Source organism: Squalius cephalus, assembly GCF_949319135.1.
Source record: "Squalius cephalus genome assembly, chromosome: 20".
Classification (NCBI taxonomy): domain Eukaryota; kingdom Metazoa; phylum Chordata; class Actinopteri; order Cypriniformes; family Leuciscidae; genus Squalius; species Squalius cephalus.
Window position 1 is genome coordinate 13,090,963 of NC_137141.1, and position 18,721 is coordinate 13,109,683.

At 36.3% G+C, this 18,721-nt stretch overlaps 1 protein-coding gene across 2 annotated transcripts in view; it reads left to right on the forward strand.

The window, feature by feature from the left end:
• The first annotated feature begins 3,542 nt into the window (after nt 1-3,542).
• cnsta (consortin, connexin sorting protein a) overlaps nt 3,543-18,721 on the forward strand; it is a 32,192-nt gene continuing 17,013 nt past the window's right edge. Inside the window, exons 1-6 of one of the 2 annotated variants that reach the window (XM_079852837.1) lie at nt 3,543-3,642; nt 10,080-10,492; nt 13,329-13,471; nt 16,984-17,014; nt 17,354-17,440; nt 17,508-17,613. In XM_079852837.1, coding sequence (XP_079708963.1) covers nt 10,147-10,492; nt 13,329-13,471; nt 16,984-17,014; nt 17,354-17,440; nt 17,508-17,613 — 713 coding nt within the window. In that variant the 5' untranslated portion in view covers nt 3,543-3,642; nt 10,080-10,146. The remainder of the gene's footprint in view (nt 3,643-10,079; nt 10,493-13,328; nt 13,472-16,983; nt 17,015-17,353; nt 17,441-17,507; nt 17,614-18,721) is intronic. The other variant, XM_079852838.1, reaches the window with a different exon arrangement.

Below are 18,721 nucleotides of genomic sequence, written 5' to 3' on the forward strand. Positions count from 1 at the left end.
ACAGAAAAGTTTTTCCTCTGAATTTGTTTCTCTTACATTTGTACATGGAACTTGCACTTTGAAACCATTTTTCAAACGCTTGCATTTTCAGGCCGCGAAAACGCCATTTGAAACACAAATGAAATTGTTGATTATGATTTAACTTTTTTAACTTTAGGTAGTGTGTAATGTTGCTGTTTGAGCATAAACAACATCTGCAAAGTTCCAGCGCTCAAAGTTCAAAGCAAAGGAAGATATTTGCTTTTAAAGAAATCACTTTTTAAGGACTACACGACATTCCTCCTGGGTTAGTGACATCACCAACCCTAAAATTTACATAAACCCCGCCCCCGGAACACGATTTATAGATTATCAAGACAGAATATGCTAATCAATGACTAGAAGATAACTACACGTAAGCTACATAAATTCTTCAACTAACCATTCAGAAACGTCCTGTTGCATTCTACATGTTGTCACCTCTTCTGGAGTCTCTCCATCTTTGTCTGAATCCGGTTTGAACATTAAAGGCTAAAAGTTTTCGAAATTATTCTATAACGTTCAATTATAATAAGTTTAAGATATGCTGTTTGAGTTGATTGCAGATAGGTGCACATATCAGTGGTCATCACAACGTGTTATGTCTACTTTAGTATTTTTCCCATTAACCACACAGAGACAAGTGGTATTATGCATTTTGTTATTTATTATTTCAAATCTGTATTTACTCCCACATTGCTAACAGTTGCCCCACATGCTGTCTACTCACCATACCCTGTTCCCGTGACTCCTCAAAGTTGGGGATGGGACTACAGCTTCCCTTTTTCTTGTGTTGGGTTAAACCATTTCTATTAGTAGCGAAGGGAACTTAACTCTTGGTGATGTAGGCATGGATAAATGTCCTATGGTGTTTACAGGTTGTTTAAATTGCCGAATGAGTTTATTTTATTTATTGAAAGTTAAATGGTTATATGTTTAGGCTACAAAGGGATGCCCCTGCAGTTGGTATGGTTTTGGGTGTAATGAGCTTGTCCTAGGCTATATAAGCCAGTCTAAACTGAACCTTGGTGAGGAAAAGAGGGGGTTGTATTGCTGAATGTATCCATGTAGATTTTGCTGCCTGTAGCAATTTGATTTCCTTTGATTATTGATACATCAAAGTTTGCACTGAGTCAAGTGTATAATTATTTTTGTAAATTTTTTTTTTTGGTTTAATTTAGTATTTTTTTCTTTGACATCTCACTGTGAATCTGTACACTCCTACTTCTCCACTGGCATTTAATAAAAATCCTCTTTGGATGATATCTGAGTCCCGAGCCTGTCTACCACCTCCCCTTGATCTATACGGGACACCTTACAACACAGTGCATGTCTGTGTGAGTGCAGGCTCTTGAAGCTCCGCCCTCTGTGCCAGGAGCAGCAGCTCATTTGCATTTAAAGGAACAGACACTGAACGGTGCGTTTTTGCTCACCCTCAAAAATTCACAATTTTAACATGCTTTGCAGCTATATAATAATATCTGTGGGGTATTTTGAGCTAAAACTTCACACACACACTCTGGGGACATCAAATACTTATTTTACATCTTGTGAAGAGGACATTATACCACCCCTTTAAATTTTAAATGCATTTAAATATTGTTCATTTTGATCAATGTTACATAGTGTGCCTACACAAAAGTGCAATTAACTGGGTCTTTAAAGAAAGGCACTTGGCAACCCCATTATGCTTGACAACAGTTAATATAAATTACTCAAGTAACTTTGAGTCACCGTGCTACTATCTGACCATATTTGAAAACTGAGTAGATGAGTTGGTGACTCTTCACTTGTTGACAGGAAGAACTATTTCCATAATGATCCTCTCGACACCACCCAACTCTAGAGCTGAAAACTGAAAGTACACATAGTGTATAAGAACTTTTACTTTATGAAGGTTGCTCAACATTAAACTCATCACTTCAAAATTCAAATTCAAAACATTTAGCCTATCCTACCTAATAAGTCTGAAGAAATACAATTGTGAATGCTGATATATTTAAATGTTCAAAATGATTATTCATTATATTCAGTGAACTTTAGGAAGTCTCAAAGTAAGAGCCTGGTAAACATTTAAACACTAACATAAACACTCATCCCTCTTATCTGCTAAAAAATCGGAATGTCCAGCTTTTGTTTGGTTTATGGTATTTAAGGTTTGTGCAGGACATCCTGTACTTATTCAGCATGTAAAACAAGATCAGATTTTAAATAGCCCTGAATAAGTGGAACATTGTCCTTATAGAAATTGAATTTATTATCAAAGATATTCTCCTGCAGTCTTTTGGACAATGGATCACCTATTATTCTCAATGAAAACTTTGATATCACTGGCCATTAATTTTTATCTGATTTTAAACCCATACAATGTAATATTTTAACCCAATTAATGCTTATGAATCTAAATGACCTATAGTTCATCATTCAAAGACTTCTTACAATTTAAAAACTTCTGAATCGCATTATGCCCTTGACTCTTAACAACACCACATCTCCTAATATTAAAAGAATATCTCACTCATCAGTGAAGGATTAGGGTTGTTAGTGTAGGGTAATTCACCAAAGTAATAATAATAATTGAAAACAGTCACTTGTTTTTATTGTTTTCAGTTTACAAGAAGGTCCCATTTGTTAACATTAGTAAATGCACTAACTTGCATGAACCACCAATGAACAATATTATTATTTTTAAAGCTTTTATTAACTTTTGGTAATGTTATTTAGTAAAAATATAATTGTTTATTGTTTGTTCATGTTAGTTCGCAATCGCAATGCATTAAATAATGTTAACAAACTTACTAAAATTACTAAGAATGAACTACTAAATTATTACTTAAATTATAATACCACCCACAAGGTGGCATAACGTAGCCTACTACTATATAATCAAACAATGATCCTCTGCAAATTTCCTATCCTATTATGATAAAGACTTGGTTCATAAATATTAATTATGTTACATGTGTGGAAGGTTACCCAATAACTGACTATAAAAATAAAAATAAATATCTGCATCATAGATATGTGGCGAAGGTTTGGGTCTTGATCTTATTTTTTTTTTACAGTCTATGGTCTTGATCATGGTCTTAAATGAAGTTTAATGGCCTTACGTTTAATTTTCCAAAGCAATAGTAGCATGACGCGATTAATATTCATCAGGGTCTTAAATATTAATGAGTTTACGTGACGCGATTAATATTCATCAGATAAAGGCCCTCAGCTGAAGTACCCGGATGAGTGACAGGCGAGGAGCTGCGCCATAGATATATATGCGTAGATTACCCTCGACCGCTCCAGATACGTAGGCGCGCCGGCCATCTTGCAACTTTTAGCGTGTCGTCAATAATCTGCTGAAGTCTATTTCATATATATACATATATATATTAACACATGCGTCTAACTACAGTTGCAGACGCTGTCTTGAATCCACTCTCGAATGTTCACGGACCGCTCCAATATGGCGGACGGTGGCATCTATCTATGAGCTGCGCAGACAGCTGAAGTACCCGGATGAGTGTCAGGAAGAGCTGCGCAGATGTGCAGCAACACAAACACACATCAGCCGACAGGCAAGAGCGCGGTTGCCTGTCCATCCGATTTCAAGCTACCTTGCCCGATCGATCTGTAAGTGCTGTCTCTTATTTTTAATGCAATATTCATGAAAGAGAATATCCGCTTGTGAAAAGCAGAATGAAACGTGCAGCTTGTTGAACTAAAGGCTTGATGCACTTATGATGCTATGCATGTTAGCGCTTGAATTAATGACAGCTCCTTCTGCTCTATCCGTACCACCGGCACCTTATGTGATATAACACTTCTGTTAGAAGTTAGACAAATGTGGTATGTATGTGCAGTGATGAAAGCGGATTTTATAGAGCTTTAACCCTTTATATATGAATATGACAGATGTTTTGATGCACGGATCATGTGTATAACGTTACAATGATGGACACCCTGCAATTATATAATATCAACATCTGTTTTCATCCAGGTGCAGCATGATCTGTGTTGATCCCTTTTAGTTTATAGGCATAAATATGACAGGAAAAGTGAATGGGGATTGAAGTTTAAGCATTATTTGAAGTGTCAAAACAGAATGAGTTATGTCTGCTTTATCTTGCTTCACTCAGAGCGTGAGCCATGCATGTTATGCCAAAAATGTTTTGTTGTTTAAGTAACTTTCTTTGTGCTCTTAAAACAGTGAAATCAATCACTGTTGTGCTAGGAGAGCAATCAAGCCAGTAACAGTGTCATTTCAATGTATTGACTCACCACAGAGGTCACAACCTTTCTTAAAGGTCAAATTTTGACATTTTTTTTGACACTTGTATTATCATTAAATATTAGTACATAATAAGTGATAATATGCAGTGAGTTGGTCATTATCATAAAATAAACCACTTCAGGGTGATGCAACATGATCTTGAGCACCATGTCATTGTCTTACTCAGGGTGGATGTTGCGTTTATACAAAATTATTACCAAATGAATATTTAGGCTAATATTCATTTCTTAATAATGATTACAGTCGTTCTTTTCAAATATCTGACAGCTTATAGAGTGCAACAGTGCCCATCCACTTTTTTAATGGCATTGGTTCCAGAGGTATTTTTCCTATAAATTTTTCTCTTAGCAATTAAAGACAGATAGATAGATATATTACATTTATTGCAAATAGCTATATTATTATATGTAAACATTTAAGTAGCCTAGTTTGAGAGTGTATAGGGAAACTGTGGTTGTGATCACACTTCTAGTTTGGTTGATACATGTTTCGCTTACCTTCACACTCATTTTTAACATCTAATCTAAAGATAGAAAACAAAAAAGTCTTTATGACGTATATTTTTTCAACGGAAGTTGTCGAACATCAAAAACAATGCTGTGTTCTGGGCTAAATGCGCTCGCTGTATGGTCGTAGCCTACGTATGATGGGATTTTGTCCTGTTTTTGGTTCGTTTACATGTCTTTGGTCAAGTGTCAATACACCCTATCTCTACATCATTCACAAAGGGAGTGGGCGGGTGCTAAAGTGTTATTTTTGCAATTTTCTTGTTGTGATTCTCTGATTGGTGGAAATTTCGCTGCAGAATCATGGGTAATGTAGTTTTTCCACCACTGTTGAACTTGTTCATTTAAAAAATAAGTTCTAAATAATGCATTTTCGGCTTCAACAAAAGCATTTGCCATCAAATAACAAGCTCGTATCTCACAGTAGGTCTGTTTTTAAAGGTTTACTAAGTTCTCGTTTAATCAGTTCCCTTGTGGAAAAAATGCATGGGACTTTAACTTCTGGATCCCGACTGTTGCGCTCTATTGCAATGACTGACTAATCAAAATCAAAATAAAGTATAGTTCATTAGAATGTTAATTGAGTACCAGAAATGTATTCTATAACATTAAGGAAGTTTTAGTATTACTTCCATTCCCATTTAAACTTTTAGTTTTAAAGGGGACATATCATGCTAAATCCACTTTTTTAGCCCTTCAATGCATTTTGTTGTATATTTGGAGTGTTTAGAAGTACAGAAAAGTTGAAATTATTCTCTTCAGGTGCTTCGTTGATATCTTTATATTCTGTTTTAGTCATATTTTTCAACCTGTTCAGATTTTTCTGTTATCTATGACGTTTTGTGAACTATTACGTCACAGTATTTGCAGCGGAACTGCCAAATAAGGACATTGACTTCCAGCCGAACACTTCGAGCAATCCGCCATTTTTATTTCTCGCTGCAATTTTGTAGTCCAAGCTAAAAGATGCAGAAGTTACGAGAGGGTAAGTTAAAATGTTCGGTTGTTGGATGTAGTAACCCACACGCTTCATTACACCATCTAATGTAGATGAACTGCCGCGCTTGTGACAGGGCGCATGTTTAACTGAAAGAACGAGCAGAGAGAGAGAGACCCGGTCGCGCGCGCGCTCACTCTCTCTCTTCGGAGCCAGGCGAAAGTGTAAACAAGACACCGTCTCCAAACTAGACGCTGTCTTGCTCTCTCTCCCTCGCACATATTAATCAAAATAAATCGACACGGTGGTAAAAGGTGGGAAGACCACATTTTCATGTGTAAATACAGTAACACACCATTTGCGATACATCCATATGAAGACGTTGTTCTGCAGGTTCGTCGTCTTCATTTTCATCTCGCTCCTGCTCCGACTCTGGCTCGAACATCTAAGGCTGGCTGGACAAGTCTTCTGTTGTTGACATTTTGTTAATAACGTGTGAATAAAAAGTTTCTGTGCCGCTATAATCGTATCTCTGCTATCAAACTACAAAAATGGCCGAACGGGGTGGAGTTGAACCTCTGCATCCTGGAGAGGGGGCGGGGTATGAAGTGTCTCAATTGTATTTAAAGAGACCGCACCAAAACGAGTTGCTCTCAGACGCACATCAGAAAAGGGGTAGAAAAGGGGCCTGTGGAGCTATAATAATGAGGAATTCAGACCCAAGCATTGCAGTTCCGCTTTATATAGACTACAAATGTATGATTTATATGTTAAAAGGAACGATTTAAAAGCATGATATGTCTCCTTTAAATCAGAATAGTTCAAACAACTCAATGGAGGATTGAGGTGGATTTCACAGATGGGTTTGAAGAACGCTGTGTGCATGTCAGACACATTTGTGTCTAGCTACTCCAGTCATGCTTGTTATTCAGGCTAAATAAACCTATTTCTCATCTCTCCCTCTTTCATTCTCCCTGCAGGCTTTAATGTTTTTAAAAGAGCTAATGAGAAACCGCAGCTGTCTTTTGATTATTAATGAATTCTCTCTTTAAAGAAAGCGGATGAACGAACATGGCAGCTCACATACCCAAATTTCTGCCTGCCATAGCATGACCGACCTCATGTTATTCTGTCCGTGCCCTTTAAAGTGTCAACTAATAACATAAAAACTTAAAGCGGTCACAAGCCCGACGCACAATAGCTGTTGTCAGTAAGAATTGATGCAAACCCCACATGTGTCAAGCAGGTTTACCTGGCCCTTCTCGATGATGTGGTTTGGATGTGTGTAGGTGGTGTTACACCACAGGCACAGATCTGATGGTCCCCAGCTCACTGAGTCACTATATGTTGTCAGAAAAGCGAATAAACGCCTGGGGTCTGCTGTGAGTCAGTCTGTTCTTCTACAGGGCCAAATAACATCAGGCCCTCTAAACAAACAACCAGGTTCCTAATGGCTACATAATAATACATAATGGTAACATAATAAATTGTGACATAATGGTGGAGTTCTGTTGTATAAGGCAACACAAGGCAAGTTTAATTAGCACATTTAATACACATTGGTAATTAAAAGTGCTTTACATAAAAATGATTTAAAATTATCATAAAATATGCACACAAAAATAATAGATAGATTTAAATGAAATTAAAAACAAATAACTAATAGGGAAAAAAGGAGCTAATACAATTCGAATACGATTCAAGGCTGGCACAAGATTGTGATTTCAAAATTTAATGTACTCAAATTGATTTATTAGCTAATTCCATATCTCTTTAAATGTTTATCCTCCCAACCTCTGAACTCAGAACAGTGAGTTTTCACTAGTTTACAGTGCGTCCAGTATTTGATGGAGTGATTATTTTAGCGGAAAATTAGCTTTTATTTTATATTTTCAGTTTTTATAAAATTATAAAATTAAGTTTTAGTATTTTATTTTTTTTTTTTTAAATCTCCATTTAGCGTTAATTTATATTTATTTCAGCTTTAGTTTCTGTAATTTTACATCAACTCAATGTTATCTTAATGGAACTTATGTTATTTCAGTTATTTGCCAAGGCAACATTTCTAATTTCTAAAGTTTTTTTTTGTTTTTTGTTTTTTTACACATCTAGTATTTTTTTATTTATTAATGCAAATTATTTGAATAGTTTTAGTTAACAATACAGCACTGGATTTAGCTCAGTTTGTTCACTAAATGCACATTGTTGTGCCCTAAGCATTATCATTGCACGCAGTGACCTATAAGCATTCATTCATTGGTTCGTGTGTTCGGCTCCAGAATCCCCCTGAGCATGAAAAGCAAAACAGGCAGTCTGCTTTAAGATCTGTAAGATGCTGTATGATATTGCATAAGCTGTCATGAGACGGTATAGCAATAAGCATGATGCTTTTTCTCCTATAACATCCCAATGGGGACCATCATGGAAAATCTCCATGGTGTATGAATTCACCATTCAGGGGAAGCAAACAATCAGTACGAGAGAGAGAGATAGTATATTGACTATATAGAGCATTTTCTACATCAGTTTATTACAGCAGACTGAAGGGACACAGGACAGCAGGTTGGTGCCGATATCTGTGTTTATGAATGGCATGGTATTCATTTTACACTATTTAGTTGTTTTCTTGTTGTTTCTGTTTGGTTATGAGCCAAATGTTTACCTGCGTCATTTGTTCAGCATGTTTGTATGAAAAGGGTTGAATCCATTCATAAAGAATGAAGAAAAACTTGATTTAGTGATTCATTTGTATCAACCTTAGAAATGTTCACAGAAGTCTTCCAAATTTTCCATATACTAAAATGTTTTAGTTTAAGATACTGTTGCTAATTATTATATGAATTGGTATATTGGTATAGATATAAATGAAACAAATTAATTCTAATTTTCCCCTTAATTTAGAAAAAAACTTTTTGATTATTTCTATTTTTCTATTGTTGGATTTTTTTCTTTTTTTAGTATATTTCACTTCTCATCCAATGGAAAATTTTAACTGATTACATGTTCAATGGTGATTATTTATATATATATATATATATATATATATATATATTCATTATTTTTTCTTTATATATATATATATATATATATAAGAAAAATAAATATTTGATCATATAATAGAATTGCTTACATTTTTTTTTCAAATTATATACAGTACTGTGCAAAAGTCTTAGGCATGTTAATATCCCCACCCCAAAAATGTCCCCAAAAATGGTTGTAAGTCAGTTATTTATATCTTTTGCTGTAGTGTGTCAGTAGGAACTATCAGTTTACATTTCCAAACATTCTTTTTGCCATTAATTGTAATAATCCAGTGAGATTTCTATATGCACAAGGAGTCTGACAACAGCCGGTATGATCTGATCTCACCATCATCGAGAAACTGAGACAGACTAAATCCAGAAGAACTGCGGGAACATCTCCGAGATGCTTGAAGAAACCTTCCTGCAAAGCTACAGTACTGTGAAAAGTACTGGCACTTGTGTTAAAATGCTGTAAAGTGAGAATGCTTTAAAAAATAAAATCATAAATTGAATTTATTTATGATTTAACTTCTATTAACTAATTCAAATCAATATATGGTGTAATGACCCTTTGCGTTTAAAACGGCTTTTGTCCAGGTACACTTGGGCATAGTTTTTCAGGTAGCTTTGCAGGAAGGTTTCTTCAAGCATCTCGGAGACGTTCCCGCAGTTCTTCTGGATTTAGTCTGTCTCAGTTTCTTCTGTTTCTTCATGTAATCACAGACGGACTCGATGATGGTGAGATCAGATCATACCGTCTGTTGTCAGACTCCTTGTGCATACACAAATCTCACTGGATTATTACAATTAATGGCAAAAAGAATGTTTGGAAATGTAAACTGATATTTCCTACTGACACACTACAGCAAAAGATATAAATAACAGACTTACAACCATTTTTGTGGACATTTTTGGGGTGGGGATATTAAAATGCCTTTTGCACAGTACTGTATAAGCTTTTCTAAATATAATATGTTTAATATTCACATTGATTTATATTTATTTATTTTGTTAAAACATTTTTTTTAAATTCCTTTGTGAAAGATTATCTCTAATGATATCATGTAAAATGATACCAAACGTGAGCTGAAAAAAACCCCACATTGATAAAAAACCTATTTTTCATTTTACCTCTGAACAAAGCAGAACAAATGGAGAAATCTCAAGAGTTTTGATTCGTGCACTGCACTCGACCAGATTGAAGTGGAATTATGTGTAAACTATGAGTCAGGTCTCTTAAAGGCCAGCGAGCTCTTTTCTTTTCATGATGGCTCATGGCCATTAAAGTGTCCCTCTGATTTGTTCTCCAGCGGCTGAGCGGCTGTGAGGCCTGCAGGGGTTCGAGTGGATCTTCATGCTCTCAGTCAGCTGGACCTTATGGACGACGGACAGTGGCAGAGCGATGGCCCAGTGAGGCGGGCAGGACTAACCGACCCCGACCTCCTAAATGACTCAGAGTCCAGCCGCAGCCCGGACGAGAACCAGAACCGACTGGTGGAGGAAGCAGAGGAGGTGGAGCAGGGGCCCCGTGGTGGACAGAAGCCCCTCAGACAGGATCATACTAATAACAATAGTGATGATGAAGATTACGACAGCTCCAGGGTGGAGGACGAGGAAGAGGAGGAGGAAGAAGAGGAAGAGGGGGACAGTAACAGTGGCGCATTCTCTCCAGAGCTGGATGGACACATCCGAGACTCCCCGACACCCAGTCCCAGTCCTACAGGTAACAGACACTGTCAAACAGAGACAATTCACAGAACACAGTTTAAAAAAAAACAAAAAAACCTGGGGTGCGTTTCCTGTACAACAACGAAACTCGCTCGCGGCATAGGAAGATCCATCGTGCGTGTGTGTGGTTTAGCAGTTGATTAAAACCAGGCTTAAAAGATGCCTTCATATTAAAACACTACAACATGGTATATAATAACCTAATCATTCAGTATAGTGTCATGTGATATGTTAATTAAAACTACAACTAAAACTGTAAAAAAAAAAAAAAAACACTTTACAATCAGGCCCCATTTGTTTACATCAGTTAATGTATTATCTAACATTAAATAACAGTTGGGAAATACATTTGTTACAGTGTTTATTAATCTTAGTTAACATCAGTTAACATTACTGTTCGCCTTTAGTTCATGTTAGCTCAGGTCCATTAAATAATATTAACAGTTTTTAACAATGTATCAGTAAATGCTAAAATTAACATGAACTAAGATGAATAACTACATTTGTTAACATTAATTAATAACGAAAAATACTTTAAAAGCATTAATATTATACACTTCTTGTAAAGTGTTACCAATTCGTTTTATTAATGGTATTATAAATGGTAATTTAAATAAAGCTGAAAAAAATAAAATAAATTAGGTGCTTAAAAACTTCAATTAATATTAGAAATGTTGGTGTTGGCAACTTACGGAAATAAAATAAGTTGAAGTTGAAGAACTAAAATGACTAAAATTATAATAAAAATCAATTCATGCTAAATAGAAATATAAAAAAAAAACATTAAAAACAGCAAAATTACTAACACTTAACACTTAACAAACAAAATTGGACATACAAATGTTCAAAATATTAATAAATAATATTTTATTATTTTATTAAGTAGTACATAAAAAAAAAACAGTGAATCAGAAATCTGTCATCAACCCAAAGTGTGAATCCATCTGGTTTATTACATATGCAGCTGTTCTATCATATTACAGTATTTATTCAGCTTTCCATAAACTACTACAGTAAAATACTGTTTGTTCAGAAGTGCCATGGCTAAACAAATGAATAAGCTTTGCATGCTAAAACAAATTTTGGTTCGTTTTCGCATGCAATTCTTTATTAAAACGGATTCTGCCCGGAGCAGAACCAGTTAATCAGTCCCAGAGCTTCACGGAATTAGAGCACAATGTGAGACTCTCCTCGTGTTGACCTGGAAGCAGTCATCCCAAGTTAAATGGATGTGTTGTTGAGCCATGTGTCAGTGCATGTGCGTGAATGTTCTTCCACAGTTCTCACACAAACACAAACCGCCAGCTCGCCGAGGAGTTAGTCTGCGCAGGGTTTTTTTTTTTACCAAAGATTGGGAAGTTCGTGGCATTGAATCATTACAACATATTCAAGAGTTCAGAGAAGTCAATGAGATATCCTTGAGCACACCTGTATATTCCTTCCCCTGAAGTTACATAAAGAAATGAAGCTTGGTGACTTTATATGCCAGTCAAATGGACTTTTTCTGTCAATGTTTGTTAGGATAAATGATATTATATGCTACTAATCAAAAACTTACGATTATTTATCCATTCTTTCTGCTAGGTACGTTCAGGAACCAGGTCACACTTGTATACAAAAAAACAAATTACTGATACTGAATGGTCCTTGGACTTTAAATTGTTTCTGAGGTACAACCTAGTCCAAACAGTGTCATCCTGAATGACATGAATGCATTTATGTGTCACTGGCTTGATCAGGCTGTGGGTGGAGAAGCATTTCTATTGTCTCTGCGGAGTCAGGCACCGTGACTAATAGTGCAAGACTTTTGTTTCTAGTTCTGCTGTAGAGCGAGTGATTGTGTATCCCTTTGTTGTCGTGCACCTTTCAGACAGGTTTGAGTGGCTTGAATAATACGGGCCAACCTCTAGAGTGAGATGTATCAGTGTTGATGTACAAACGCTGGGTGCTGCCGCTCCATTAAATTTAAAGGGACATTTTGGATGCCTGTGTGTTAGATGTATTGTAATGAAAAAAACGTTTTCAACTTTGTGTTTTGGCCGCTCATTTACGTAACAACTGTTCTTGGGGCCTGAAAATGCCCCAAAAATGGTTCCAAAGTGTGGATTTTTGAAAATGATTCCGTCATTGTCTCAGTGTAAACTACACAAATGTGAATATGTGAAAACAGGGATATCATGCGTATGTTCAGTCTATAGGCGCGTAGTGTTTCTTTACATTGTGACATCGCCAACTACTGGCCTGGCAGCAAAACACAGTCGTCTATACGTGAAAAATGCAAAGGAAAACCTTTCCCCTTTTTAGTACATTGTTGTCTTGTAAACATACCCTTAGATAACCACATCAGGGTTATTAACGTTAACTAAAATTAAAAACTATATTAAAAAAAGCTAAAATAATATGAAATATATTATCAAAGCATTAGACTAAATTAAACTTTTAAAAAACTAAATTGAAATTTTGCCTTGACAACTAATTGAAACAAGTTGATTGTTGAAGAACAAAAATGGGATAAAATACTAAAACTGAAATAAAATCTAATTAAACCTAAATAGTAATAAGTAAATAATAATAATATCACAAAAGCACATAACAAAATGGCTAAAAATGAAAACTGCAAATATAAAAATAAAAGACAATTCACAATATTAATTAAAACTATAAATAATACTAGTGTATAAATAATACTAAAATGATACTGAACCACATAAATTAAAGTCCATTGGTATTAATAATATGCTGAAATGCCATACAGTTAGTGTTACTTCAGTGAAACTATAGTCAATTTTCAGTGTCAACACTTTTTAAAGAGGATGTTGTTGTTTTTCCAGTGTCAGAGGGTCTTGTCAGCCCTGAAGGACCTCCTCAGGGCGATGCTGGTTCCCCCCAGGGCTTCGGACGCCCCCTGTCGGCATCTCTCCAGGAGCTGGGGGAGCAGGGAGACCACCCTCTTCTGCCACACTGCCTCCATCAGGTCTCATACTAATGTTGTTCATCTCCTCTCTGAGGGTCTTCACAGGGCACTTAACCCCGGGTTAATGTCATTCTAAACCCCGCTTTAAACCTCGGGTGAAGGAAAATTTCACACTTGTAATGTAAAATCAGGGTTAGCCCCGTTTTTGCGCTGTTAACCCTGCATTGTGGTGCCAAACATGTGCAGGGTGAAAGAAACATACGATGTCAGATAATTTCGACTAGATGCTTTGCAACAATCATGTGTTGTAAAATGGTCCGAAAAGTCCATTCAGAAAACAACTTGATAGTGCAGTCAGCTATATACACTCACCTAAAGGATTATTAGGAACACCTGTTCAATTTCTCATTAATGCAATTATCTAATCAACCAATCACATAGCAGTTGCTTCAATGCATTTAGGGGTGTGGTCCTGGTCAAGACAATCTCCTGAACTCCAAACTGAATGTCAGAATGGGAAAGAAAGGTGATTTAAGCAATTTTCAGCATGGCATGGTTGTTGGTGCCAGACGGGCCGGTCTGAGTATAATAAAAAACAGGCCGGTCTGCTCAGTTACTGGGATTTTCACGCACAACCATTTCTAGGGTTTACAAAGAATGGTGTGAAAAGGGAAAAACATCCAGTATGCGGCAGTCCTGTGGGCGAAAATACCTTGTTGATGCTAGAGGTCAGAGGAGAATGGGCCGACTGATTCAAGCTGATAGAAGAGCAACTTTGACTGAAATAACCACTCGTTACAACCGAGGTATGCAGCAAAGCATTTGTGAAGCCAAAACACGCACAACCTTGAGGCGGATGGGCCACAACAGCAGAAGACCCCACCGGGTACCACTCATCTCCACTACAAATAGGAAAAAGAGGTTACAATTTGCACGAGCTCACCAAAATTGGACAGTTGAAGACTGGAAAAATGTTGCCTGGTCTGATGAGTCTCGATTTCTGTTGAGACATTCAGAGAGTCAGAATTTGGCGTAAACAGAATGAGAACATGGATCCATCATGCCTTGTTACCACTGTGCAGGCTGGTGGTGGTGGTGTAATGGTGTGGGGGATGTTTTCTTGGCACACTTTAGGCCCCTTAGTGCCAATTGGGCATCGTTTAAATGCCACGGCCTACCTGAGCATTGTTTCTGACCATGTCCATCCCTTTATGACCACCATGTACCCATCCTCTGATGGCTACTTCCAGCAGGATAATGCACCATGTCACAAAGCTCGAATCATTTCAAATTGGTTTCTTGAACATGACAATGAGTTCACTGTACTAAAATGGCCCCCACAGTCACCAGATCTCAACCCAATAGAGCATCTTTGGGATGTGGTGGAACGGGAGCTTCGTGCCCTGGATGTGCATCCCACAAATCTCCATCAACTGCAAGATGCTATCCTATCAATATGGGCCAACATTTCTAAAGAATGCTTTCAGCACCTTGTTGAATCAATGCCACGTAGAATTAAGGCAGTTCTGAAGGCGAAAGGGGGTCAAACACAGTATTAGTATGGTGTTCCTAATAATCCTTTAGGTGAGTGTATGATATGGGACAGGTGAGTGCTAGAGCTTCTATGTAAACAGGTCGTCCAATCAGTGACACTGACACCATATATATGCAAATAAGGACGTTAACCCAGGGTTTAAGAATGTACGATGTGAAACGGCAGCTTATGAATACCCAGGATTAATTGTTAACCTTGGGTAAAGTTTAAGCAGTGTGAAGCGTGAAGCAAGATCCAGGATTCCGTTTGCCCGGGGTTTAGAATGAACCAGGGTTAACTATTTGAAGCGTGAAAAGCCCTCATGTGTGTCTTTCTGTTCGAAATTAGTAATGAGGTGTTAAATTAAATGTTGTTAAAGTAAATGTCATCTCTCACCATTCATTCATTAGTGCGTGATTGTCTGTTTCTAACAGACTTTAGTGAGATCGGATGCAGTATTTCATTTCACGTGAATGAAAACAAGGCTGTAAGGGATTGATGTTTAAGGTGTTGAGTATGTTGTACAAAATAATAAATCATAAAAACATAAATATATTAAAAAAAAATCAAAATAGAGATTGGATGCACTGCCTATTTTGGGAAGCCTTTTCTTCTCCTTTTTTCAAAGTTGATTAGGCTGTTGATTTTGCCAGCATAATTTGATCAAAAATATAGTAAAAACTGTAATATTGTAAAATATTATTACAATTTAAAAAGTTAATATATTTTAAAATGTAATTATATTCCTGTAATGGCAAAGCTGAATATTCAGCATCATTCAGCCTCACATGATCCTTCAGAAATCATTCTAATATGATGATTTGATACTCGGTTATTATCAATGTTGGAAACAGCTTAATATTTTTGGTGGAGACCATGATACATTTTTTTCCAGGATTCTTTGAATAGAAAGTTTAAAACAACAGCATTTATTTGAAATAGAAATCTTTAGCAGCATTACAAATGTTTTTAACTGTCACTTTTGATCACTGCCAGTAGATGGTGCAAACCTCTGATTTCTTCAGTCTAAACTAATGTGTGTGAGCCAGATCACGAGATGAATTTGCCTGGACTGTTCCACATGGTTCATTAATAGGCTCATGTTAGTCTGTTGTTGCTGTTGGCCAGTGCTGATAACATTGACTGATAGCAGAACATGAAGTATCTGATAGGAAGCAGAATAACCAGCACCTTAAATGGTCAAGCTCTATTAAATGTTTATTTGAGCTTGACCTTATTCAACATGTTTTACAAGAACTAGCTCAGATGTGCAGCTGGGTCTGTATCATCCTGAGGAGAGGTTTATAAGGAGCTACAAGACGACTGTCGAAACTGCTCACATGTGGATTTTTGTTCTTATAAGAGTTTTTAAAAGGAACAAATCATAGATAACTGGATATTTTTATTCAGTGTACTATGTAGACATACTCTAACATTAACAACAAAGCTACTTCCCCAGCCCACCCAGATCATTTATTGAAAGTAAAGCTGCAAAAGTGAGTCGTTCAGAAATCGCCATATGATCCATAATCATGTAAACAGACATGACCTCCCATGTTTGTACGTCTGTTCAGACTGTGAACTGTAATTTGAACTACGTCGTTTGAAGAGATTTTGAATGATTTAGTGATTAATGTAGTGATTTTCACAGCTGACTTTACTTTGCAAGGAGTTTTGCTCAGATAGCGATAATGTGCATGCAGGTGTAGTAGAACAAATGCTGTGTGAGTTTAAATGACTTGTTTATCAGGTATAAAACATCTGTACAATTACAGATTGCTTATGCAGCCTGTTTTAGCTGTGCATCATTATTGGTAACACTTTATAATAACTCTCATTAACAATCATTATATAATGCTTAACAGATCAGTATAGATTCATATATGAAACGTGATTCAACGTTTCATCACCATTTGAATGTACTTTCATTTATATAATATAATACAATTTCGAGTTACTGTAGGGTCTTACCTAATGATGCTTTTCACTGTGTAATGTAATGCATAATAACTAATAGGCTAAATTCATTTTTTTACAGATTGCAGAGTCATTTATGCATGAGGAGGACTGTATCCTTAATGTTTTTATTTGTTCACATGTCTAATGATACAAGGCGCTGCGTAATGTTGTGTTTGTACAGCTTTTGGGGTTTTATTGATGCTTGTTCCATTATAGCTCCTAATTTATACCCGATTGTCTTTGTTATTGTAACAGAATCAGGGACGCTTGCTATGTTTATGGATATAGAGCTTTTTATTATATTACTTTTAGTGCATTACTGCAGGCAGTCGTCGTCTTGTAAGATAGTATTTCACTGTAGCATTCTTTAGGTCCGGTGTTGTAAAGTGCATTGGTGCTTTGGGGTTTCCCACTTGCCGTAGTTTTTCCTGAACCAGAGCGTTTTCCAGATGAGAGAGCAGTCAGGTTCATCCAGTTAGAGAGACTGTATCATGAACGTCTACTGTCCAACCTCTCCGCTCTACAGCAGCTGTGGGGTAAGTGGCTTCTGGTTAACTGTTACTCAGATGTTCTTCTCGATAGAACACGTGTTTCTGTGATCAGAGAGGAGATGGAGTTCGGTTGGCCGGTGTCAGGACAGGCGAGAAGATGGCGACCTGGATGCTGAACACCTGGAGAAACTGAGACACATCTGCAGAACGCACAGGCAGTGAGTGCACGATACACACACACGCTACGTTAATTCAGCCACAACGATCAGGTCAGCTTTATTTATTCATTTGTATTTTATTTCTTTTTTTATTGCACACTTCTCTGTAGTTCAGCCATACAGATCATACAGCCATAAAGAACACTTTTATATATATATATATATATATATATATATATATATATATATATATATATATATATATATATATATATATATATATATATAATTTTTTTTTTTTTTTTTTTTTTTTTTTTTTTGCATACTACATTAGTTCAGTCATATGGTAACTTTATATTTGTATTTATTTTATTATTTTATTTTATTTTTTTATTGCACAATTTAGTAGGTCAGCCACACAGATCAGGGCAACACTGTGTTTTTTATTATAATTTTTTTATTGCATGCTATATTAGTACAGTCACACAGGTAAGGTCCACTTTATCTTTTTTATTATTGTTTATTTTATTGCACACTTCAGTAATTCAGCCACACCGATCAAGGCAACACTATTTCATTTTATTTATTTTTAATTTAATTTTTTATGTTTGTATTGCATGTTAGATGATCAGGTCAACACTATTTAATGTTATTATTTATTTTATTTATTTTTATTTATTGCATGCTACTTTAGTTCAGTCGCACAGATCAGGGGCCGTATTCACAAAGAATTTTAAGGCTAAAAGTAGCTCCTAACTGGCGAATTTAGGAGCAACTCCTAAAAATAATGGGCGTGTCACTCCTAACTTTAGGACTCCTAATTTTTTTCACTAAGAGTAATTCACGAAGCATTTTAGCCCTAAAAGTAGCACCTAAGCCTGGGACAGCTTAAAAGAAGTCGAGAGGACTCCTAACTCACTAAGACCTATTCACAAACCGCTTTTTGTGGCATTTCACGTTGCGATGTTTTGAAATGCGTATGCGGCGGCTACAGGAGCTTCCAATCGCGAGGGAACAATTTTGCATTGTAGGCATAACTAGGGAGGGATGCAATAACGCCACCAACAACAACCAAAACTAGGCTACTCATTGCATGTAAACTAATTGTAACGTTTCATTGTGAATCAAATTAAAATGTTCTTCTCTTTGCAAACGTAGGCAGAGGCAT